General features: G+C 37.3%; 4 protein-coding genes across 4 annotated transcripts; 3 read left to right on the top strand and 1 right to left on the bottom strand.

The window, feature by feature from the left end:
- Window positions 1-223: 223 nt before the first annotated feature.
- Window positions 224-1073, top strand: LOC124459986 (phospholipid-transporting ATPase ABCA3-like; the record flags this gene model as incomplete). The annotated part of the gene is made up of 1 exon (XM_047009945.1): window positions 224-1073. A coding segment is annotated over exon 1 (834 nt), but the record flags the coding sequence as incomplete, so codon positions are not given.
- On the top strand, window positions 1064-6300 carry LOC124460044 (ATP-binding cassette sub-family A member 17-like). Its single transcript, XM_047010271.1, has 2 exons — window positions 1064-5918; window positions 5977-6300. Exons 1-2 carry the CDS (start codon window positions 1074-1076, stop codon window positions 6055-6057), a joined length of 4926 nt encoding a protein of 1641 aa, XP_046866227.1. The 5' UTR covers window positions 1064-1073; the 3' UTR covers window positions 6058-6300.
- Window positions 6301-7813: 1513 nt separating this feature from the next.
- Window positions 7814-9136, bottom strand: LOC6639889 (probable isocitrate dehydrogenase [NAD] subunit alpha, mitochondrial). The gene has a single exon (XM_002062844.4). It carries the CDS (start codon window positions 9042-9044, stop codon window positions 7881-7883), a length of 1164 nt encoding a protein of 387 aa, XP_002062880.2. The 5' UTR covers window positions 9045-9136; the 3' UTR covers window positions 7814-7880.
- A 16992-nt stretch (window positions 9137-26128) lies between these two features.
- Window positions 26129-27090, top strand: LOC6639890 (serine/threonine-protein phosphatase Pgam5, mitochondrial). The gene has a single exon (XM_002062845.3). It carries the CDS (start codon window positions 26209-26211, stop codon window positions 27055-27057), a length of 849 nt encoding a protein of 282 aa, XP_002062881.1. The 5' UTR covers window positions 26129-26208; the 3' UTR covers window positions 27058-27090.
- Window positions 27091-27218: the final 128 nt, after the last annotated feature.

The following is a 27218-nucleotide window of genomic DNA, read 5'->3' as shown; positions in this document are numbered from 1 at the left end:
ATAATAATTTTTAGTGGATTACTAAGTTACTATATAACTATATTGTTAATAAATTGTTAATAAACCTTCAAAATAAAACTAATTTTACTTTAAACGTAGTGTACGTAGTATCAGACAGATTATAAAATTATTATTATTAGTGTCCGACGCCAAAACTATCAAATACTGTATTATATCAATTGAGTGAATTTATTTGAAGAACATTTATTAGTGCTTTGAATGCTAGGATATTTTACAGAATGCTGTTCCAAGAATGGGATGCGGAAAAAGAATTGCAAAGATCCAATCGGGCTAAGAATAAGACGCGAAATTTTGCTCAAATCCTGCAGAAGAAGCTGCGCATACAAATGGACAACAAATGTCGCATATTGCGTATCATTCTGGTGTCCATTTTCTTTCTACCCATTTTAACATTGATTCGCAATCTGGGTCAATCAAGGGTAGTGCCAAAGCAAGTATTTGATGTATTTCCCATTGATAATCTGGATAGGATGCGCTTAGACCTCGAACGCATACGAAACACGACCGGGCTTAATTTTGTTGAACGAATAGCTTTTACACCAAATGCCAAGCCTTTGCATGATGTCATTGATTTTGCGACTGATCTTTTAAAAATGGATCCATGCTTAGGAGTCGAAAGTGTTCAAGAACTTGAAAAAATGGTACGAGAGAAACATTTTATGGCAGGGGTTCATTTTATTGTAGGCAATCCTAATTTAACAACACTTCCACTAAATCTTGAATATGAATTGCGTTTCCCCCCAACTTTACGAAGCGTGCACCCAAAAGATGAAAAATTCTGGCCCACTGATGAACTTTATCCGGATCTTATTGAATTGGTGACAGGCAAACCTGACAATAGAACAACTAAAGATTCAAACTACGGCAACGTTCCGCCGGGATATATACAGGAGGGTTTTATTGCTCTGCAACATGCCATTTCTATGTCCTACATAAATTTGTTTAGCGGAGTAGATGCACATTCCCTAATTAATATGTCGCAATTTCCAAGGCATCGTTACATTTACGATCGTCTATTTGTGGTTATTAAATTGTTACTCCCAGTCGGAGTAATGTTCTCATATTCCTTCTCCAGCTATAGTATGGCCTCATCGATCACGAATAAAACGGAGCTGGGCATTATGAAGTCTTTGAAAGTTAAGTGGCTCAACTGGTGTGCTTGGTTCGTGGTACTTTTCCTGTTGCAGCTGCTTATCACATTTTTGTCACTGTTTATATTGTCATCATGTGGCTGGGAGCAAAATATTTATGAATACAGCGACCCCGTAATCATTTTTAGGTTCATGCTGGCCTATATTGTGGCTAATATTACCTTCACCTTAATGGTATGCTCTATTATAGTCCAACAAAGTTGGAGTGCTATAAGTTCGATCCTGATTCATATGCTGACATATCTGCCTTTTCCAGTAATATTGGTCTTCTACTATAGATTGTCGTTGTTGCCCCTACTGGTCTTCTGCCTCATCCTTAATACAGGATTGGCCATCGGATTGAACATAATTCTCGATTTGGAGCGTACTGCAGAGGGGCTTCATAGCTATAACTTTAACTTTCCGCACTTTGCCGGATCTTATATTACATTGGGACACGTAACGACAATGCTTTTGCTATCCGCGGTAATTCACGTGTTGATTCTGATCTATGTAGAAGGCAAACGCAGTGAAGGTAATGCAGCTTCCAAATATGTTGATGTTAGATCACGACCGGTCGCATGGTGCTATCCGATCAAGTCCCTATTTAAGTGGTGCAGGAAAAAACAAGAATCCAAAGTTTTAACACATTCAATGCTGTGTGAATTGTTAAGTGATGTAAGCATTGGAGCTGATGCACCCAAGGAACCTAAGGTAGAAAAGAATACAATGACGCAAATTAGCCAAAAACCTATAAGTGTAGATGTTGACGTTGCTGTCTATCAAAAGTATCAAAGTCAAAAAAAGCCACTTAAACTGGAGCTATCAAACAGTGCCTCAATAATTAATTTGATCAAACCTGAACAAATTGAACATCGGTCAAAAGATAAGCTCCAAAGTCCTTCGTTAGAAAATCTGTCCCAGTCGTCGTCGTCCCACTTAAAGTTCATTACATCAGGAGACACAATGCAGAGTCAGCCTTTACATTCCCAAGATTCACCATTCATTGAATCAACTTCCAGTCACACCTCCTGCCCTTCACGACTATTATTTCCAATTGAGAACGTTGAGCTTGCTAATGTCGATGAAGGAATATCAGTGATAAATATAAGCAAATCTATTGATGGTGTTGAATATCTAAGTAATATTTCCATGACAATCCATCCCAAAGAGGTCACTGTTATTCTAGGTAAAAAAGAGGCAGGAACAATGCTCTTGGCAGAAATCATAGCTGGAACAGTTAAAATGACTTCAGGCCACGTAGTTGTTAATGGCAAGAACATAAGCGACTACAAAACTGGAAAGCATTTCGACCAACCTTTCGCTATAATGCCCAAAGAGGACATAACCTTCAGGGATTTGACAATCAAAGAGAATTTGTATTTCTACACATATGTACGGGGCATGCGCAACCATCGTCAGATTGCACGCGAAATCCGCAAATACTTGGCTAAGTTGGATATACCGGAGTTAGTAGATACTCCAGTAAACATGTTAGGGTTTGGCATGAACCGATGTCTGGGCTTCTGCTGTGCCATGTGCGGTGGATGCCACGATGTTATACTTGACGAACCGACATTGGGCCTTGATCTGCACGGTTCCCATCGAATGTGGGACATGATAAAAATGGCGGCACATGATCGTGCGATCATTGTATGTACTCATAGGCACGAGGAGGCAGTGATCCTGGCCGATCGGATCGCGGTACTCGATTGGGGACGCCTTCAGTGTTACGGGCGAACTCAAAAACTGCTGAATAGTTTTTGCAATGACTATTATTTGAACTGTAGAAAAACACATGGGGAGGATAACAATCCGGCGCTGGAAATGATGAAGCGTATTATGCCCACAGGACTAGAAGTGCAGTTAGATGATACCAAACAGCTGCACATACGAATACCCGATGGTAACGAGAAAGCGTTGGCACTAATTTTGAGGAATTTGGAAAACACGAAAGGTAACCACAATATTAAAAGTTTTACATTATTTCGCAAAACTCTTCGCGATATGTTTATCCAAAGCAATACGAAGCTTCATTCTCTGCCAAATTCTGCCGTTGCAAATATTCTAAGGTTTGATCCGGACAAAAGAAAAAACCTCCGTTTACAGCTTCAAGCTATTTTAATCAAGAAATTCATATATCTACGGAAGAATATCCTGCTTCCATTGCTCTGGCTGCTTTTGTTTGCCGTCAGTATTGTCTTTGAGATTAGTCCACAAGGCACTGATCTCGTTCATTTGCCGAAAATGGATCTCTCATTATGTTCCTATAAAACAACATTGGTACTGTCTAAATCAAGTGCTCTTCTTAGTCCAAAAAACTTTACCCAACAAGTGGCCATATGGTTTAGCCAATACATGCAAAATAATCCCGGATTTTGCAGTAACGACGAAAGTATATTCAGAACCATCAAAGGTAGGCGCGAACTAATTCAATACATTTTTAGAGATCAACAAATGTCCCTTCTGAAAGTGGAAACATTTTACGTGGCAGCCATGGAATTTAATCCGGACGGAATCACATGTTTTTGGAATGGCAAGCTCAATCATGCCGCACCCATTTCCCTTAACTTGATACACAATGCGTTATTTCAATATGTCACAAACTTAACGAAGGCCACAATAAAAGTTGCAAATTATCCCTTTAAATTCACTTATGGAGAATTCCTAAATTTAAAAAGATTACAACAAAATACGAATTTGAACATGGGAACCCTCCCCTTTTTCATATTTTTCGCTGGAGTTTCTGTGTATACCATTCATTTAGTGTACGAGGTCCGTTCAGGTAGAATGATGCTAGAGCTAATGAGCGGAGTCAGCTATAATTTGTACTGGATTACTAAATTTATATGGGATATCGTACTTTATAACATCTGTATTGTAGCCCTAATTGCCATTATCATTGTGAATGATTTATTCAAAGCCGATAACAACACTAGGGAATACAATGATAGTACTTTTATAGCGATAATGATGTTGCTCTTCGAAATCTTTGGATTGGCTGTGTTGCCGTTTATCTATCTGCTAAGTTTTCAGTTCAAGAACATGCTGTTTGGTTACCTACTAACGTTCCTCATCCTGACGGGGACCAGTTTGCTGCCGATTGTAGCAGGACCCGGCATTGAGCGTGTGCTTGATGCAAACGTTGACGTTATTCAGTATTTGTTGTATTGGTCACCTTCTTTTCTTCTAGTTCATGGCATGCGCCAATTGCATGTTCTTGGAGCTATTAACCAAAGCGTTAGGCGTCTCTGTGGGGCAAAAATGAGTTTTTGCGAAACTTATGATGTACCGAGTTATTTCGGTTTCCAGTATCCCGGTGTACTTGTACCATTCATTATCCTCATTTTGTTGGCCATGGCTTATGGTCTCATTTTTTACAACATATCGCAATTCACTTTCTTAAAGCCTTGGCTAAGAAAACTGCATAGAAAATGTACTTCAAAGCATCAAGGGAATACGTTTAAGTCATCTGTATTTGATGTAGATATTTCTCTGGAGGGCAAGCGTATTTGCTCTTTGGATGATAAAGAACGTGGCGAACTAGCTTTAACATTTGTCGATGTCGTATATTCTAAATATTTAAAAGGCGTATCGTTTGGAATCAAACACCGCGAGGTATTTGGCATAGTGGGTCGATTTGGTTCCGGCAAGAGTAAAATCCTTCAGGTCACCGCCGGAATAGGTGTAATTGAAAAAGGAGACGTTTATGTATACGGCAAAAGTGTACGTTATAATCCGAAAGAGGCTTTTAAGTACCTCGGATATTGTCCGAAGCAGAACGACTTGTACGAGTATATGACTGTAAACGAACTGCTTGACTTCTATTGTCGCCTAAGCGGACGAAAGAAAAAGGAAAGGATCAATTTGGTTGAATGGTTAATGACATCTCTTGATCTTATGGATAAACTTAAAGTCCTCGTTGGTAATCTGGTTTTCGCCGACTGCCGAAAACTCAGCCTTGCTGTTGCCGTGATCTCTAGTAACCAGGTCATAATGATGGATGAACCAACTCGAGGAGTGGATCCAAGGGGATGTCAACTGATTTGGCAGATGATAGGCGTACTTCATAAAATGGGACGTACTGTCGTACTGGCAATGGAATCACTCGAAGAGTGCCTGCCACTATGCGACCGCATTTGTATTTTGGTTAACGGTAGACTACAATGCATTGGCTCCGTCGATTATCTTATTCAGAAGTTCTCACGCGGATCGATTTTACAAATTTATACGCGGAAGGCATATGAATCTCAAGTGGAACTAGAAAACTCGCGTTTGCTGGTCGAAATGGACTCGAATGCGCGCATGGGTGATAGCCGTAATAGCCAAAGAAGTAGAACTTTAAGCGTTCAACTTACGTCTGAATCATCTGAAGACTACGAGGACTTTTCTAGCGCTCGCATACATAAATATCAAACCCCATCATTCCATATTGGAGAATCACGACCTTCAAATGAGGAGGACGTATTTTGTTTTTGGAACAGCCAGTTGCAGCATTATCGTGACATTAGTGAATTTATTGAAGTGGAATTGCCCTATGCACGACTCGAAGAGCAGTATTCCAATATGCTTGTCTACTATATACCCTTTAGCATGTTTCCATTGTCTCAGGTCTTTTCCATGATGGAGGCATGTACAATTTTATTGAATGTCTCCCACTATATGGTTTGGCGCCCTTCAATTATTGATATGTATGAGCATTTTACAAAGCAACACTGTCGCTTTTGGGGTAATTCTGCTTCATTGACTAAGCAGTCGTCGAGAATGGTAAGTTACAATGCACTAATGCCCAAATTTCCTAATCATTGCATTTCTTCATTGTTAGTCTTTGTCCTGGCTAGTATCGATAAAGAGAAGTTCAAAATGGGATCGTATCAAACGAATTTTCAGAAGAGAAATGTACTGAATCCTTTCAATATATATATATAAAGTTTTGTGACTTTATTAAAATTCAAGGACTTTTACATTAATTGTATGTGTATACGTGTCGAAATTCAACCGCAAGTGCTGCTCTTAAACGCCTTACCAAACCATTTCCATTTGAATACTTAAGAAGGAAATGAATAATTCATTATACTCCGTCGACTGAACGACGATGATTAAATCAAATTGTTTAACCCTTGATTTCTCAATATATTTCAGAATATGACTTGTTCAAACGGTTCAGGGCTCAGTCAAGGTCGTCTCCATGACGATAGAAATTAATTACTGTACTTGGTCTAGGATTATTATTCTTTTATATAATTCTTGTATGATTGCAAAAATCGACCATTAAAAGAAGTATCAGATTTTAATAAATATGCTGGTCAGGATTCGTTTGTTTCTTTGCGAACTAATTTTGTAAAGTATTGGAAAGAAATAGTATTAAAGTTTAAAGGGTTGGAACTATCTTAAGTATGAATAATCTGGAACAATGGAAACTTATAGAATCTAAATAGTCGAATTGATGAAGGCTTTACCTATAGTGAGGAGAGGTCGCAAGTAAATTTTTAAGAACGAGGGTTTCAAACATATAAATACAAATGAATCTTTTGTCTAAATCTTTTATTGAGTTTTGTATTTCCACTGCTGCAGAAATCCATTAAAAGTCAAAGACCAAAATGTGAATTGCGCAACCATAAATGTATATTTCATACATGTGCACTGAAAATGTAATAAAAAACGTAGTAAAGGAAAGAGATAGAATGTCAAAAAGGGAATGAGAGAGAAAGAGCGACAGAAAAAAGGAAGAAAAGCAATGCCAAACGCGCATCCGGAACCGGAAGTCAACGCAGACAAACAGCAGATACGTAAGGGCGCCAAGGATAAGGCACAAGGCTCAACAGAATGCTCTGCCTCTTTTCTGGTCTCTTGTCTTTTTATGATTTTTAAATAAGCAACACGATACATACACACGCTATCCCACATACGCAGACACACACACATATGTATATACCAATAAGTCCACTTTTATGACATTCCAATTTCAAGCAAACAAAAGAAGCAGAAACTACAAGAGTCAAAGGCGGCCAGGACTAATAGGCCCAAAGGAGAGAGGAGCATGGAGAGAATGGGTAATAGCAAGAGAATAATGGGATGGTTGGATGTTGGTGTTGGAGAGACGCAGAACAGTGAAATGACAGAAACCGTAAACGAAAATGTACCAAAAGCTTAAACGACAGTAAAACCAGAGAACAACAAAACTACTTATTCTTTTTTGGCTCTGTTAAAATTCAATGGGAAACATCTTCCGGATCTGGAGCTGGTTCTACTCCCCCTCGACCCTCTACTTAATAGGTGGAGGTGACACTGCGGCGAGATGTCAACATGTGTTTTTATTATCAAGAGTAGAGTGCACTGTGTCTCCTTCCTTTCCAACACCAGCAGCACCAACCTTGTGCTTTCATGCCATGTGCAGGTCCCACAAATGCAACTTAATTAAGAGCCGAAAAAGAGGAAACTGCATCTGGTGGTCATAAATCTGTCGAAATTTCGCTGGGACAAGCAGAAGCAGTAGAAAGGCCATATAAATATACGACTGCGATAGCCTTGCAAATGGCCGCTACTTTTATGGGCAGAGTAAGGATTGACCAAATGGCCAAAGTGAATTAAATGCAACGGTAATTACATATTATAAATGTGTGTTTAGTTAAGAGAACGATACTAAGGGAATTACCACATGGTAAATTGTTTCAGCAGAAGTTTATTTTGATTATTTTGTTTAATCTAAAGAATGAACTTATTGTTTTTTCAACTTTGAGGTAGGCAATCGCACACAAGTTGAGTGAATTCCGAGCACTTTGCCTTACCGCCAAGATCTTTTGTCCGACAATCGGTCTCCCTAAAGACGGTACTCACGGCGCAGCAAATTTTATCAGCGTATTCATTCAATTTCATCTCACGCAACATTAGTACACCAGAGAGCAGCATGCCTGTTGGATTGACTATATCCTTGCCGGCTATATTTGTATTCGTATGTATTATTGGCTCATAGATCAATCCCATGGGACCGACAGCAAAGCCGGGGCATAAAGCTGGCCCGCCCATTATGCTGGCAGCCATAAAGGTCAACACATCTCCATACATGCTAGAGGCAACAAGAACATCCTTTCTCTCCGGTTTCATCAACATGGCCAGGCATACTGTATCCAGGTAGCGTTCTTCAAACATTATATCATCTTGATACTTGGCTGCCTCTCTGCGCATTGGCGATAAGAAGGTGCCATCTGTTAATCGCATAATGTTTGCCTTATGGGCCACTGTGATCTTCTTACGATTATTCTTTTTGGCATATTCAAAGACATATCTGGCCATGCGATCGGCACCCTCAGCTGTGCTTACTTTAATGGTTTGCATAACACCAGGTACTACACGATGCTCAATACCAGAATATTCGCCCTCCACCTGATCGCGTATTATCAGACAATCCAATTTGCCGTATCGAGTATTCTGCCCTTCCAGATTCCGACACACTGCCACAAAGGCAAATAATTGAAATTTTTTGCGCAATTTTCTGAGACAAGGACCACTCTCGAATGGACCCTTAATGCCTATTTTATTTCGACATAGGGACTCCAGCAATTTGGGCGAGACGTCCTCGCCTTCCGCGGAATTTATTTTATGCTCATGAAAGACATCCCAATCGATTGGTACTTGTACGGTGGAAAAAACCTTGACCAATGATTCAATCATTTCACAACCAACTCCATCACCATCTATTCGAGTGACTTTCGGGCGTTGGCTCTCTGGCTTGTCTGTATCACTGACCTTCTTAAATTTCTCTGCTTCCTGTTTACATAGATTACTTGCTTTTTGCTTGGCGCATCCCTGATCACTGGTGAAACGTACCCATAATCTGGCCGCACTCAATGTTATTTGCCGGTATCTTATATGTAGTCTTTGTATTTGATTCATTTCACAGAGAAATTTTGTACAAAGTTGAAAAAGGTGACATAAAAATGTTTATTTGTTGATTTGGATTCCGGTCGGTGTTTTGGCAAAATCTCAACGGCATTCTCATAAATTCTTAATCAAGTTTTGGCATTTTGTCAAGTGGGTCAAAATAGAAATTAAATTTGATGACGGTTGAATTTAAATTTTCTATTTGCAGATAGTACGTACCTGGTGTGGGTATTTAATTAAATATGACAATTGACTGAATATAAATGGCTTCTGGCTGTGTGTTTGTGTGTGTGTGTGTGTGTGTGTGGGGGCGTGGTCGAGTGAATTTTCACACTGTGGGAGGTGTCAAAGAGACCATTAAGAGCAGGCCGGAGCCCTGCCATGGCATTTCATTGTTCTCCCAAGTAATTTAACCAAGAAGAAATACATATATGTATGTATATCGTATCTCTCTCTTCCAACTATAGCAATTCATCACTGCAATGTCCGAGCAGTGTGCAATGTGTACCTATCAATAACCTTCTTTAACTGTTTTCGTGACAAAAACAAGATAATAGCCAATGTCCTTGTCATGCCAGACACAGTCATTGTACAATCGCTTTTACCTAGCTACTTCTACTCTATACTTATACTTCCTTTTATTTTATCGCATATGCCTTTCAACTTTGCACATAAAAATCTACAAAGTACCGTTAGCTAACAAAGTCATCGCCAATGAATGGCCAAAGCAACGCAAGTTGGCCAAGAATTTTCCATGTGTGTCTCTGTATGTGTGTGACTCTGCGTAAACATGGCACAGAAAGTGTTTGCGCACAATGTGTGAACTTTTGACTATTATTAACCCGTCTACGACCCAAAAAATTTTGAGATAAAAAAGAAAGTTAAATCGAGCTTTGCTCATCCAAAAAAAGGAGGTACCAACATTTAGACATCCGGGCGGAGTAAGGACCACGCAGTAGACCACACTGAGTGCCCCTGTGATTGACATATTCAATTTGTGGAAACCATCAATGCGTATTCTGTCAGAGGCATGACAATGACTTGAGGGACAAGTAAGGGATTAAATGCTTAAAACGTAATAAACGTAAAAATAGGAAAGAAAAATAATTGATAATATCCTACTCATTAAAGTTAGTTAGAATAAAAGTTTTCCATGCATTTACAGATAGTGCAATGGAAAAGCTTCGGTAATCACTCTATGTAATTTTCTAAATAGGTAAGTATTATTTTTGAACCCTTTTATAGGATCTGCCTGTTTGATTCTATTCAAACTAAACTCTAAGTTCTTTAAATACTTCAGTAAAACTTCTTAGCAACCTTACTTGTGGATGTATCTAGCAAAATTAAATGTAAGACAGTTAGGACACTTGTATTTATGTTGTGTCCATGCTAAAAATGTTGAAGAATAGTACCCCAGAGACTCGATACCGAGACCAAGACCTATCTGCATCTTCTTCTGGGCCTCCTTCATATGTGGGCAGCACTTAAGAACCGTTTAAAGACACTACAAATATGACTTACAGGCTCAAACACAATACAATACAGCAATACAGCAGCAGCAGCAGCAGCAGCAACAGCAGCAACAACAACAACTATGGTAATAAAATCCATTGGCAACATATCGAGGGTGGAAGAAAGGTGAGAGCATGAGTAAACAATAAAGATGCATGACATATTTACAAGTTGTGTACTCAAGTACAAACATTGCCTAAGTCTGTGTCTATGTTGCATATGGATGGATGGGAAACGAACCTAGACGGGGGCGCAGAGAAGAGCGAGGGACCAAGGACGTTTCACTCAAAGCTTGGCAGCCACACAAGTGAATTACTTTTCAAACATCTGTGAACACATTGAATATACATCAGGCCAACCATATTCACACAGATGCAACATGATCTACGTACACATATAAATGTATATGGGGCTTATAAATATATGCATATTACATATGTGATGTGCGTCTTCTATACAAAAATATAAATCATTTGAATTGAAGGTTGCCTCACAAGGATTGCTTGGGCATAATGCTTAGTGAAAGCACAATTTTCGCAAATGATGTAACTCTTACGGCTTAACAACAGCTTGAAAAGTGAATGAAATTATTTAATTAAAATTCTTGAGTTAAAGTTTTCATTTCCAGATGCTTTTGATTTAACACTTTCTATTTGAGAACCATGTCCATATACACATACAAAAAAAAATAAGAAAAAGCCAAATGAAAAGTAAAGAAAAGCAACAAAGGAAAACACAAACTTTGTACTTGTTTATGTAGTCAAGGGAGCAGCCAGCCCCAAATCCCCTTTGTTCTTGGAGTCTTGGGTCTGAAATATAATGCCAGTTCAAATGACATCCAACCCCTGTCCAAGTCAGTGGAATTCGGCTAACCATTCATCCTTTCATTCCACCTCTCCTTCACCATTGTCGACAGTTGATACAAAAAATTACTGTTGCATATTTGATTGTCTCGTTCAATATTTGCATATTTGGCCCTTTTCTTTTTTTATACCCTGTACATCTGAAATAAGTTTTGGGGTATTTTGAGGTGTCGAAAATCATTTGCCCCATAAATTTTAAAAGTATCCACAGCTGTCTGCATGGGTGTATTACTTTCTCAACATAGCAAAATCCTTTTGCAAGAAACCTACAGAGTATTCTCAAATCGTCTCACAGAATTTTTGTCAGATTGCTTCTTCTTGCTTTTGACCCTTCACCCCAGCTCGTCAATTTCATTTTCATCTTTACCTTTTGGGCTGCTTTACGGTTGGTTTGTCAGTCAAGTTAACGACTTGAACTTCTACTACTCCCCATTCCAGTTCCGATTGCGGCGTTTCCTTTGGAAGATGCGTTGTGGTTTCTGTGTGTTGATGCAAACAATACTTCAGTATTGCTACTGCTCTTGTTGCATTTGCATTTCTATAGATGCCGTTTTTTAGCTGCCGTTGCTGATGTTTGCTTGTTTTGAAGGACAGGATCAGAGAGAAAGGACCACAACCAAACACCCAGTCAGAAGCGTGTGAACGGCCACACTTGTCCGTCGGAGAAAGCGGCAAAAAAAAAAAGAAGTGCCAAGCACATTCCAGCTCACACAGACCAATGGTAGAAATTGTCAAATAAAACAATGTAACTGCTTTTTCCCTCGTTCTTTCTTACTTTTTTGCAGCGTACTCAGTAAAAATATTTTGTTATTTATAGCAAACTGCAAAGGTGTTATCCTTTTTTGCCATGTTTATTTTTTATATTTTGAATGCCGCAACTGAATGATTAATTGCGAGCGATTTGCGCTGAATGGGTTATGTTTTACTGCTATTTGCTTACGTCTGTCCATATACGGTTGTTTGTCAAGCGAATTAGGGTGGTTTCTCTTTGCTCAGTAAACTTTGATGAACTGGGTTTGAGATAATTCTATATTTACCAACTGAAAGAATATAAAGCTCCATGCAAGTTAGGGAAAGGAAAACCAGAGGGCCGAGGCTAACTTCGACCGCGTCAAAGTTTGTATACCCTTGCAAGTTGTTTTTTACTCTTTCCGTACCTATAGCCGTCAAAGTGGAAAAATGAACGGCCTTTTTGCAAGGGTATAAAAAAACAGATTTGTATGTCGTGTATGTTGTGGTACTTGCTAGATCACGACATTTTTTTTTTTGACACTTAATTTAAACAATTTTTTCTTTGGTAAGCACTAAAAGTCAAACTTCTAGGATAATAATTAAGTTATGGGTACAAGAGAACAACGGGAATAATGTATTTCCAAAAATATTTTATGAAACAAACCAGTCTAAAATCCATTTATTTTCAACGTATTGCGGTAAATTTATTACATTTGTTTATTTTATATTTGCATTGTCGCATATTGTCGAAATGAATTTGTTGAGCATACATAAATAATCCAATGGCATTAAGCTATGGCTATTCGGCCATATACGTATGTATATACATATATACTTTTGTTGAGGGTATTCATGCCAGGGAATAGCTCAACGTTTTGTCAATATTTTTCAATCAATCAAATGGAATATAAACACTTTGATTTGCCTCGTATTTGTGCACACACACACAGATTGAAAAACAATTAAAATGCGATTAAATGCTTAGAATAATAGTTATCAACAAACACCAACATTCCATTGCTAGGTATGAGAATTGTCATGGTTTCTAAAGATACTGTGTGGTTAACCGCACATTGGCTCAATGTGAAGTTACACTCAATTTAAGTTGTATTTGTCATTCAGATAATGCAATTATTCATATACCCTTTGATTCATTTCAGTGTTTCATTAGCTTGACAGGAGGGCGGATGGAATACTTTAAAGTTCAATGTTATTACAATTACTACAATTTCAGTTTATCATACATTTTTCTTTTGCATCAACAAACATTCTCGGAACATTGCTTACTTATTTGGCAGGACTCTCTATTTTCCATTAATAGATAGGGCTTAATAATATTAATAATATTATTATTCGAACTATAGAAAATATTTAAACATGGGGCCGTAAATAATGATAGACTAGACTAATATATTTAACTCGATACCATCTATGGATTTTTGGAAAGACACTTAAAAATTAAATTTTTTTAGATTTTCTCCAAGAAAGTTCATTAATTTTGAGCCGTTTTTATAGTCAGTTTTATTTAGAGCGAAAAAATAAAAATCATTTTGAATTATTATTTTTGATTTTTACTTTTTTGATCAAAAAATATTTTTATGGATACTATTTATTAAATTATTCAAAATGAATTAGCTTTCTTGAAGAAAATTTAAAATAATCGATATATAATTATAATACAAGTTTTTAGATTACGGTTCCTGATTTAAACTTTTGAAGAGAAAGCCCAGAACTTTGCTTATTTTTGCAATCGTTTAAATAATTTTAAAATGTTTATATGTATTTCCAATATCTATATCTACCCCATCCAGAAGTTGTATGGGGAACTCTAAATTAAAACGAAAATTGGCAAATTTTATTTGGGTTTTGCTAGGTAAGAAAATCTGTTTAAGAAGAATTTTTTATTGGGCTTATTCTTAAATAAGCCTTTCCTTTGAAAGTGTTGCAATCCTTATAAAAGAACGTGGCCCTGCTAGCACTAAAGATCCTCCTCTGTGCATTGGATGAATTATATTTTATTGCCTGGGCGTACCCAACTCTTGGTTCGTTGGTTGGTAAACCGAGTATTTTTTTTTTTAAACACAAACACGTATTCTCATATCCATAGCTAGGAGGACAATGCCGTACACGAGTCAAGTGCAAAACGAAACGAAAATGAATTATACAGTTGGTATGAAATCAATTTATGTGAGCTGATACCCTTTTCCTTGCTCCCCAGTCACTTGCTTGTTGTTCTTGCTCACCTTTTGCCAACGTTTTTCGCTGAGATATGCAGACCATGCCGGTCTGGCCATACCAGGGCACATTGAATAAAGACCCGCAAACAGTACTTCCACACAACACGTCCTTTAAGAACTTAATTAACGTTTTTACCCAGAACCACTTCCAGTCGCCAGTCGTCACGTTGCCCGAGCCGGGATCGTAAAAAAAGAAGAAAACAAAAACAAAACAAAAAACACAGAAATATGCGTACATACATACATATATAAAACATATATCCAGCCAATTTTTAACTGTCACATTGTGCGACTTTTTACGCTTCAGCGAACGCATAAACAAACCGCATTTCGTGCGTTACGCTGAACTTTTGCATAAAAAGAAATTTCCCCAATATTGTGACTGAAATTTATTGTAAAAGGCATCTGGGCAAATGGAATGAATGACTGAATAGGGATGAGAGACCGGGAAGGAGGATGAGGCGAAATTACCTCAGCTAATGTAATTTTTCATTTTTAATGCGCATTCCATGATGAATACATTATGGACAGTTCTTCAAACTAGAAAACGACAGCAATTAGTTAACAGAAATTTCAAGTAATTGCGAGAAATGGGAATCCTGTAACTTTTGCCATATTCTAAACTAGATAACAAGTCATATGGATTTAAGCAAATTCCAAAAGGATATACAGTTGGATCCATATTTATAAAAACGTTCAACTGGAATACCAAATAAAGCTAAAAAACACTCAAATTAAAACAAAAAAAATAGTTAATTAGCTAAATAATGTGCAATAGTTTTTTCCTTATTTTATATATGTATTTGTGAAAATAATTCGTTTATGCAAAAGTTGTTTAAGTCGTTTTTTTTCGCCCCGGAAAAAATCCAACAGGAAAACAAATAATTGTGTTTCAGAATTTGCTATTATTAATATTATTATGGCAATCAAAGTAGCCACATTGCTTGCAATTAAAAAGTCATGGTTGGTAAGAAGGCAAAAAAGAGAACGTTGCAAGGGAGGGGTCGTTTATGATGGAATAGGAGGAGCTCTGCCAGCGATGGCGAAGTAGTTGTCAGTTTTCAGTCACGTAGTGGCTGCTGGCCACTGACAAAGTAAGGCATGGTAAGTTTGCTCGATTTGCGTCAAAGATCCGAGACGCAGACAAGAAAAACAGAGACTAAAACTTGGCATTGCATAAAAACTTGTTAAAATTTAATAATTTATGGCCCTGGCCCAGACAGTGAACGAGAGAGAGAAAGACAAAGTGTGGGGACCAGCAGTAGCTTTAGTAGTGGCCAACGAAGAGGCAAGCAATAGACGTCAGTTTTTGTGGGCTAGGGCATAAAATTGCCTGGAGTTTGTCCAAGACAAAGTGAAAGGAGCTGCCTGACTACCCGCCTGACTGCTTGACTGCCTGTCATGCAATTTTCGGGGTGAAATTGCAAAACATTTTTTGCTTCTACTGCTGCTGCTACTTCCTTTAGTTGTTGTTTATGCAACTAACTAATATGTAGTTGTAATTAAATTTGGACGTCGTGTTCTTGTGTTGCTATCAACCTAAGACCAACCAACACGAACTACAAGTTGAGTTATGGTACAACCAAGGGCTCTATTTACCTGTCGTTATTCGTTACAAGCGATGAAAATTGACTTGGTCGACACTTGAACAGGTTTATAGGGTCCGTTCCAAAGTCTTACGTGAGTAGCCTATTCAAGTTGTTGATGTCAACTACTAGAAAATCCATAAATGAACTAGACGGACAACTTTCACAACAAAATGGACAAAGTTAATAAACTAATTAAATGAGAACTGAGTGAAAACAAGCGTAAGTTTTCTAACTTCAAGAACTTTGAGACACTTAAAGAAATGTGACAAAACTAATATATATATTTTTGGCTTAGATTTTATTGTCTGTAAATAGAGTTAATAACTTTGTTTTAGATTTAATATAAATTCTACATTCTTATGTTTTTTTGGTTAACTGTCATGTAGCAAGTATTTCAATTTATTAAATTTTAGCAACGCAATTAAAATCTGTTATTATCTAAAACTTATACTTAATGTGTAAATATAATATAAAATGTATAAAGTATATAAAATACTTTACTACAAACGTTTATTGAAAAGTTTTTGAAAATTATTTGTCTACGTTTCGAGCTTTTTACGGTATATTAGCCTTTATTTATTTTTAATAAACTATACATCTTAAATAAGTAATTATTCTTGGAGTCCAAGCCGGCTCAAATTATATTTTATAAAGAATTACAAAAATATTTTAAAGTTAAAGAAATGTCGTCAAATGGAAGAGCCAAATGGAGAAATCTGGGGAAACCTACACACCTACAATTATTATAGTATAAAAAATAATGAATATAAAAAATTAAGTGGTCTTGGCCTTGAATTTATAAATTAGTATTAATAATTTTGATTTCTTTTAAACAAGAACGAAATCTAAGATGTTGGTTAGGCAGTATAATTGGTTCTGAATTTTAGATTCCAGTGGCACTAATTAAGATGTTTAAATGAAATTTTCTTTTTAATGATGGTCAATCAGCCCTCAAATTCTCTTTTAAAAAAGGATTTCTAGGCTTTCTTTAATTGGATTAGAGAGCTCTGGTTAATTAGTTTATCATTTCCTATTGTAATTGTGACCAGGTATAACAGAACAATGTCTGTCTCTCTCTGTCTGTGCTCATATTAACATAATTAGCAAAAAATGCTTTGTTACTACACTTGTGTGTTACTTAATGCGGTTTTCCATTGCTCCGCTCTCCATTTTCCATGCTCCGCAGCAAGGCGCCTCCAGGTGGCCACAGCATTCCACAATAACAGAGGCAGTAGCAGCAAAGAACCAACAACAACAATAATAATAAATAATTAAAATGCAGCGTGGGCATTACCATATAAACGTCGACATTGCTCGTCGTCTTGCTCTATCTTCTCAGTGTTGTGGTGGTGGGTGAATGCTGCCGACTCAACATTCAACCCATTATTGCATAATTTTTGTGTGCTTGTGTAAATGAACTTACAGTTTAATTACGGTCCATTGCCGACAGTTTTAACGCTTACCAAATTGAAGGTAAAACATAACAACTACAAAGAGAGTAGAGCAAACAAAGACAGAGTCAGGGAACTGTTTCCATAATTACCATATAAACTATGCTACAAGTGCATAAATATATATAACCTATATATACCTCTTGTAGTCATGAATACTTAAAGCCACTACATTGAAGACGGTGTTAAAGTGGGAAGAATCTGATAAATATCTGAAATAAGTAAAATTACAACGAATATTTATAAATTCTTCATTAACCCAAAAAAGTATGCTGTGCATTTTATGTTGGCCCCAAGTGGTTTAGCTGAAGGGGAAAAGATTCAATTTTTGTTAAGCACAAATTCCCTTATAAAAATAGGAACCTATAAATGGGTTGTCTTTCTATGATATTTCGGGTTGAAGTCGCTCAACTTTTAGCAACTTGACAATCACATTGTGTCAATTTCCTAGCTTATTTAGGAGATAACCCACATTTATCTGGTTTATTAAAGAGAAGCTATGTTTAACGATTTTTCCAATAACTTCCCATTAGAATGTTCCTGTTGGAATACCCCTATTCCACTTACAAAAATTACACTTTACAATACTAAATTAAGTTTTTTAAGTGACATGAAGTTTGGTCACACTGAAGATTATTCTTTCTTCTTTTCTGCAAATATAAAACGTGGTTGCTGGTGTTGCCAAAGCTTAAGTTCAAGTGTTTAATATAAATGAAGATATATAAACATATAAAACACATATAGAAATGAAAATAACATGTTTGGTAATCTCACAACTTTCAAAGTATATAGTCTGCGCTTTATGAGATTTTTTTGACTAGCTTTTTGTAGTGGCAGCGGCAAGATAACCAGCACAAGCTACTTATTAGTTATGAAAATTGTGTGGCTCGCTACTTTGCCAACTTGTTTTTGGTCCTTTCCCCTAAAACCGCAAAGGCAGAGAATAAAGAGAATAGAAAGAGAAAAGATGAAATTCATTTAGTTTTTACTATGCAAATTGCTAATTGCACTCATCAACGATCCAACGAATCTCTACTTTTTCTCATTCTCCCCTCTTCCATTAATGAGAAATGCAAAACAGTCTCGATTTCCTTTTTTTGCTGAATGAAAATTTCCAATGGCTAAATAAAACAAAAGCAAAAGTCGGAAAACAGAAGAAAAAAATAAGAGGCGAGTTCGTTATGGCAAAAATTAGGCATTGACTCTAGAGGAGAAGAAAATGCTCTCCGCTTGAAGGCACGCAACATCGACATGAAGCACGGGGCTCGAAGGATGCGGAGTTGCCGCCGTTTCGTAGGCTATATAGAAACTTAAGTGCCCAGAAATGCGTACGCACTGAGGCGTACAAATTGTTAGGGGACCTGGCAAGATGAAGAGCCATAGCCAGAGACTCAGAGCTAGAGCCAGAGCCAGAGAATGGAGAGTGCTTCAGCTCCGAGTGGGTCGCCGCCATTCTGACTGCCATTGCTTGCTTTTGGGTAAGATGCCTCGTTGATTTAAACAAAAGTTCCCAAGCGCCTTTTTTATTATCACTACACACAAAGCATTATGCAAAGAGTGAGAGAAAAAAAAAATGAACAACAACAACACCAACGAAAGCAAAAAAGAAAACAAAGGAAAGAGCAAAAAGTGCACGAAGGTGGACGAGAAATGGCGAAATGGCCTTGGGAATGTCGCGGATGCCATTGCAAAAAGTTCCATAAGTTGGTGTGAAACATTAGCATGCGAATACATAAAAGCAACAGCAACAACAGTAGGAAAAAAGACTGCAATAAATAGGAAAGAATGGACTAAAGAAAACTTTATTTCGTTACTTAAAACGATTTTGCATTACAAAAAGGTAAGTGAATGCAATACTAACAATGTTGCGTATTTCCGTTACTCATTTATATTAGTAAATTTTACTAATCCATGGGAGAGTGACCCTTGCGCGGTACAACAGTTTTAAATGTTGAAATATCGAAAACGCAAATCTTTTAACTTTCAATTTCAAGAAACGAATTAAACAAATACAGAAAAATTTCACATCTATAACGTAAAACAGTTTAAGTCTCTTGTGGCAAATAAAAAAAATATTTTAGTTTCTTATGACTCCTTCCTATGATTCTCTAATTCAAATGACAATTCTTTATTCGTTATTCATTATTCGTTTTCATTATTCATTAGTCAGTTTCTTAAACTAAGTTCAATCTCAGTCGTTTCTGCAAATGCAGAAATCTGCCCAACAATGTATACCAATATGAAACACATTAAGAAATGGAACGGAAAGTCTTTAGTTATGTTAAGTAACTTAAAATATTTGTATCCACAAGACATCCAATGAGCACTCGTTTGCATATTTACCACATTTGAGCCTGGATTTAATCGCCCTACATGATTCCATATTTACATATGTATCTACATACATTTATACACATACAAATACGTATGTGTGTTCATATAAGCATAATTGAGGCTATCGACTGCATATACATATGTATGTATGTATATGTTGAAAATGCAAATGAAACGCAAGGAATATGGTTCGATGAGAATCGAAGAGATTGACATCTTTATAGACAAGGACTGCATTATTTATACTGAAAGGTATTCTGACAACTTTAAGAAAAAAAAAAAGAAAAACTTTCTCTAAAACAAAAAAGAAGTGGCTAAAGGAAATTGAACATCCGATGCAAAGTAAAGTACTAAAGTACGCTACTGGAAGAGGCTCAGTCTCAGTCACGGACACGGATACGAACACGGACGGAAGCCATCGCAACTATCTCACACAGGCTGCAAACTTAACTGAAGCGAACGAGCCACCAGAAAAAAAGGACTGAAAAAAAACTTAACTAAAGTGGAGCATGTCACACATGCAGCAACTCAGATATAAAGAGTGGGTAACATGGATGATAATGCTGATGACTTCTAAACGCTAATGGAGAGAGAGATGAAGGGATGCTGGGACAGGGACTGAAATAGACTTAAAACCGAAAATCTGAATGGCCAAAACGGGAAAAGGATAACCATGAATGAATGAATATAAGCGATGGCTGACGGCTAGCGGAAGGTTGTCATGGTGGCCAAAAATACCAGCAGAATGGAGTCAGCATGGTGATTACAACAACAATTAGGCGACCAGTGAAAAGTGCCAACAGCAACGGAAAAGAAAATAAAACGCAAAAGACAAAAACAAAAAGTAGGAATAGAAAACAGACAAGACTTTTCTGGGTGTATAAGCCAAATAATGTGACAAGGCTAAATGGCGAAGCTGACATTGCACTACTCCGATCTCCTTCCACGACCTTTAGTCCCATGGCGACAAGCCAAAAACAGGGCAACAGGAATGCAGCAGAAAGAAGAAAAGACCAAAAATCAGAAAAAAAAAACGGCATAGGACCAAAGCTAGGGCCAACCAGGTCGCCGCCATGGAGACTCGTGGACATAAACAAAAATAAAAGCAAAGAAAACGAATTTGGCATTTATTTTCAAAACTGACTAAGCTAAACTTTTGTGACTTTTAATTACTTTAAAATGTGTGGAAAACACGTTAAGGCAATTGTGGTACAAATATACAGATATGGTTGAAAGGGATATACGTAAATAATGTATATAAATGTGTCAATATCAGTCAATTCGCCAGAAATATGTTTTTAAGGTTTTTCATACCCATAGGGTAAAATGGTATATTAAAGTCTATACTATCTACAGACATCAAATTTGGTATGTATACTGGCTTAGTACAACCTAAAGCCACCAAATTTGGTATTGGGCTTGTTTAGTATGCACGCAAATTATGATTATTTAAAATTTTCCATAAGACCTGATTTGGCCATTGGTTGGTGACGGGAGTGACCGATAAAGCTTTTGCATGTAAAATGTTAAACATTTAAGTAATGTCTAAAACTATAAGTTGTTATGGACATAAGGATTAATATTATTAAAGGTAAAATAAACAGATGCCATGGCAATAAAAATCTCTCATTGTTTGAACATGTGTTTCAGTCTGTTTTTTTTTTTTTACTCTTTTATGTACATATGTATGTATATATTAGTGGTGTTCTTTCAGCAAATACATGTAACATCGCTCTTTTATCTTTATTTTCCCTTGACCTTTTCCTCAATATGCACACAGATTCATGTTCAAATCTAGTTCAATTGCCAGACCATGAAAATACATGGAATTTCCACACATTTTGATTTAGATGGTACTATATTTGAGTTATGATTATTAAATATGAATATTTATGGCTTTCTCGGTTAGTGTAATTGTTGACCAAAGTTTTAATGGTATTCTCTCTATCTCTGTCACTCTGTTTTTGAGTCTCCTTCTCTATTATTTTTATGATTTGGGGTAAATGCATTAACTTTGCCACTTTGAGTGTAAGCATATAACTAGATAGTGCCTTTTCCTTATTTACATTTGAAAGTTTCAATTATGAGAAAAGGCAAACCCCATCCCACAACCACAACAGAGGCAACAACACCACCACCACCACCAACAACAACACCATCAGCAAAAACTCATCCACCATAAAAGCAAAACAAATTTCACAAAACTTTCAGACAACTAGTAGAAATAATACTTAAAATGGCAAAGTTTCTGTGTTTTACCCTCCAAAAATGATGATGACGAACGGCAACAATGAGACCAAATGCAATTTTAATTGAAACTTTCTATTTTTTTTTTTCCCAAAATCGAAGTGCTGGCAATATAATGGCATTTACTATTTCTATTTGAATAGCAAAAAGAACTTGCAATTAGTATTAAAATATAATGTAATTACGCTTTCATCAAATGCAGATGCGAGGGTTGAAACAAAAAGTTCATGCAAAGCTTAATGATATGGCAACGCTTCTTTTCGCTCAGTTTCATTGTTTTAAAATGTTTAGTAGATATTTTTGACATTTTCTTTTGTTTGTGAACGTTTTTTTAAAGCCAAATTTTTTGTTGGTTGAAAGTGACAAGATCAGAAATAGAGACTTTTCGTTTAGCACTACCAATCAAAATATTGGATAAAAGGACTCGTGGCATAACCTTTTTTTCGCTCTCGTTGTGTGATCTTTACCTAAAATACTGCTCTCCTGTGTCATCCATGTATAAGTGCGCCTTTTTGTGGGATCAATTTACCGAGATTAATGTACATACTAAAAGTAAATGTCCACATCTCGTTAAGTACTCGTAGCAACATTTTACAAATATAAATAAATTTCCTTGCCAAGCACAAAACAATCAAATAAAATATGACCAGAAGGAGAGAAACTGTAAATGCACAAGACTTAGGACTAAAGCAAATATTCTACATATACAATAAATAATTTATATATGTTGGAATGAGTATACATATATTTGTATGGATGGAGAATCACATGCAAAAAAAGTTCAACAACGATTTGACCAGCAGACTGTATGGATACAACGTCTAACAACTTCGGAGTCGGTTTGGCCCACATTTATGCACATAAATTGTAACGGCTTTTGCCTTGTGTTACCTTATGCAGATTTGTTTAAACTTCAAAGAAACAACAATTTGTGCAGTTATTTCTACTTTCCTGAGATGTATTTGGGTAACTCTACTTCTTTTTTTTCTCTCTCTCTCTCTCCACTTTTTAGATATATTTTTCTTTCTCTTTTATATTTTGTAATATTTTTTATTTCAAACATTAATCCACTAAACCGTAAACAAACGAGGGCAGTCAACAATAGGGCCAACATGGCGTATGAGCTATTAAGTTGAACATGTGTGTGTACGTTGCTCTCTCTGTGTGTGTGTGTGTGTGTGTGTTTGTTACGTCTAGCGCTAGTCGTATTTTAAGCTCCCCCCACTGCACCCAACGGCCACCCATAGAGTATGTGGCAACTACAACCTTTGCATATTTAGCTAGTTTTTCCCCATTGCAAGCAGTTTTCATTGTGCAATTGTGTCGCCTCTGAAATATGCAAGAAAAAAGATTTACTATTGCAAGCCCAGAGGCAAATCATTGAGCTTAGGTTTTTCTGCAATTTAAAACAAGCCTCAAATGTGCAGCTTGTGTCAAACTGCAAAGCCCTTTAGTGTCCTGCCCGCCTGGCAGCTGCTGCTATCAGATTTTATGAAACGTAATTAAATCGTCAATTATTTAAATACTACACATACTAGCAAAAGTCTAGAACTAATTAAAGTTGATCAATGTTTAAAGTTGTGCGCTTGTCGTGTTTTATCCTCTTTGATGCAATATTTTTCCGCACTCGCCGCCAAGACTTTGGCCTTGACATCGTTTTAACCAACCGCCAAAAAAAAGTACACCAAAACCATGGGGTGCCGGTGCCCCATGAACACAGAAAAGCCACATAAAAGCGGAAAACTTTTGATTTCGCCCAAAAGATAATTTTGCACAGCCCAACATTAAAAGTGTTAGAAGATAGAAAATCCGGGGGAAACATGTCGAGGTGGTGGCGTGGCCACTTAAACTAATGCAACTGGAAGATAAAGTGAAAAAAAAAAATGAAAAGGCAGGGAAGTAAAAATGTGCGACAAGGCAAATAAGGAAATCAAAATGACTAAGGCGAAATAAGAGGCAAACGAAAATTGAACATCCTGCAGCAGGATACGGATGGCAGGCAGGCACACTGTCGAGAAGAAGACGTGCCGCCCATGCCACCATAATTATGGCCAACCGCGCGATAAGTAAAAATGCCAACACAACCAAGCACAGCGCACACAAATTGTATAGAAGGAATGAACGACTTCAGCAGCTCCTCCATACAATTCTCCTCTTATTGCTCCTGTCAAGGACTGCTCCTCCTTCTCATGGTGGCATGTGGGTGGGGCTGGGGCGGCATGACAGAAGCTACGCATTTGACCAGCAAATGCAAGTATTCTAGATTTTTATTGCACAGTCACCCTGTATATTCTATAGTCAAAGTCTTTTCTCTATGTTTTTTCTGTATGTGTGTGTGTGTGCCACTTTGCGCAATGAGAAATTTCCGCTTGTTCGTTTTCCTTCTTGGTGCGCTTTTTATTTTTTGTCCCTACTGCTGCTACTTTTCCTTCTTTTTATTCGCTTGAAGGATGACATTTTTGCAAATTGCCATCATAATAATAATCAAATTCGTGTAAATTTTGTGCAAATTCAAGCCGGAAATGATGGCACGCCCTTACGCCCTTTGCACTATTTTTACTCTGCAAGCGGAAAGTGACCATTTCATTTGCTTTTAACTAGACCAGGACTTTGCATTTAATAGGTTTTTCGTTGATGAAATTGAAAAATATGACTTAAATTATACGCGAGCAACGCATTTGAATATACACTATAAATAAAAAAAATAACACCTCTGCTAAGTCGCAGTGTTGATTAACTGCGAAATTAGGTATCATAAAGCTTTCAACTCTAAAGAACTTATGTAGTTGGGTGAAGGCTAAACAGCTAAAACGATATCAAGTAGTTAATAGTGTTGACTAATGTATAATAAGACATAGGAGTTAAATTTTTTACCTTTTTTTACTTTAAAAAAGGTTCGTATATACTAAAGCTGACATCTCTCAATCAACTAGTTGTAAAGCTATTCAGTCCTGCATAACGATGAGAAGGCATTTACAGAGACAATTATGAGTTCAGAGTAGAGCCACTCTTGAAATTTTTTAATTTAGTATTGCTAAATTGTTTCGCTACCAGCATTAAAAGGTTATTTATAGTGAACAACGTCGAACGGGAATTAGCAGGCGGAAGTTATGTATTGAGTGTTGATTAATTATTAAAAAATTAATCAGCGTAGGTAAAAACCAGCACGTTTGAGACAACTGTAGGGCAGTCACAATTCCAATTACAGAAAAAAAAATGTAATAAGAAATTGTCAAAAAGGAAATGAAGCAGCTACACGAAAACATCATATTCCTCAAATCAAAATGTTCTTCCCCCTTTGGTCACCTCTCAGGGACAATTATCCATTTCCCTATGTTAATAATGCAAAGGAAGAGGAAAGAAAACTTTTTCAGACATAGTAAATTAAGCTTGACTGTCCCGACAATTGAATTGATTCTAGGTTCAATCTGTCTGTCTATTTCCCATTCTTCCCCAGTTTGAATCGATAAGAGGATGAGCTGTGGAAGCCCCCTGGCGTCGGCATGTCAGTTGTGAACGAAACTTCATTAGGCCAAATCTGACAGGCAACAGGAGCAAGAGCAGAAAAATGATGGTGGGTGAATGATGATGAAACCCTTCACCATCACGGTCAGCCACTTGTGGATATCTTTTTGACGGTCTTGTGTTCTTGGCGTCGAAAATTAAATGAAGCAGAAACTTGGCAAAAGTTACTTAACCAGTGAAAATGTTGTTGATAGGCCTTACTTATTATGGAAAGGTATATCCTGAGGACAAAAATGAATACAGGATGGTAAGGGGGGGATCACAAATTGCGTGATGACTTGCTCACTTAAAGATTTCATTATTTATACGGACTTACAGGTCACTGCTTTGTCCAGCATTTTATACCATTTGCCGACAACTTCTCTTTCTCGCTTTCTCTGCGCAAAACTTTACCGCTCAAAAGTTGCTAAGGGTAAAATAACTTTGACGCAAAGTTGGTTTTGGCGAAAACCCAAGGCAAGTCAACCAATTGACTTGCAATGCTAATCAGCAGCATCGGAATTCACCAAGATCTATCTGCATAAAAGGAAAGTTCGAAGAAAGTTCGTTACTTGCAAAATACTTGACAACTGAATTTGTCTGCCATTGACCGCAATTTAGCTTTGAATAAAATTTCAACACTCAAATTCCAATAAATTACATTTCACTTTTTTGAGAAATAAGTCAAGAAAAAAGGTATTAATTCGATGAGACTGAACGGGATTATTCAGTCCCTGGGAGCTTTAAGCTGTGGCTCTTTAGTTACCTATCTTACCATGCGTTTTATTGATCGTACATCTTATCTGAGTGGAGATGGTGACGAAGGCGCCAATGAAATTAAGAGTAAATGGATATACAATTGGGATCAACGTGGCCCAAATGAGCAAAAGAAAATGGTTCATTCTTTAAGCCAAGAAAGCAATCCATCAATGAGCAAGTCTGTGGCACGTCGACACATTTTTTTAGTCCGTCATGGTGAATATTCCGATGAGCATGAGCGACCTGGCTATTTGACAGATCGGGGACGGGCTCAAGCCGCTCGTACAGGACGTCGTCTATCCGAGATGGGTGTATCATGGGATTATGTGGTAGCTTCGACCATGCCTCGTGCTATGGAAACGGCTATGATTATTCTGAAGCAAATCAATTTCGATCCCCTCAAGCTAAAGCGTTGTGATCTACTATGTGAGGGCACACCATATCCTGCTGATCCGCCTCAGAATCGCAATCCACGGCATATTCAGCAAGCCTATCAACGTGATGGACCACGTATTGAGGCGGCATTTCGTCGCTATTTCTTTCGAGCACCAGCCGATCAGGAGCAAGATTCCTATATGCTAATCATAGGACATGCTAATGTTATACGTTATCTAGTCTTACGCGCCTTACAGTTGCCACCAGAAGCCTGGCTACGGCTCACTTTGCATCATGGTTCCATTAGTTGGATAACTGTAGCACCCTCGGGCCTGGTTTCGGTGCGCTCTTTGGGTGATGCAGGCTTTATGCCTATCAATGAGATGACCCATCGCAAGCCCAAGCAAACTAATAAGCAATAAAGAATTTTTTGAAACGACTTTAGAGAAACAAAACCTCTGTTCATCGTTTGCCGTAATGTGTGGTGTTATTTTGCTTTCTCCCATTCCTTCTGTCTCTGTGCCCCTCCAAAAAACGTGACTGTTGTGCACATTTTGACATTGCCCGTCAGGAAGTTGCACAC

This window comes from Drosophila willistoni (genome assembly GCF_018902025.1).
Source record: "Drosophila willistoni isolate 14030-0811.24 chromosome 2L unlocalized genomic scaffold, UCI_dwil_1.1 Seg196, whole genome shotgun sequence".
In the NCBI taxonomy this organism is placed as follows: domain Eukaryota; kingdom Metazoa; phylum Arthropoda; class Insecta; order Diptera; family Drosophilidae; genus Drosophila; species Drosophila willistoni.
This window is presented reverse-complemented; position numbering and strand designations above follow the sequence as displayed.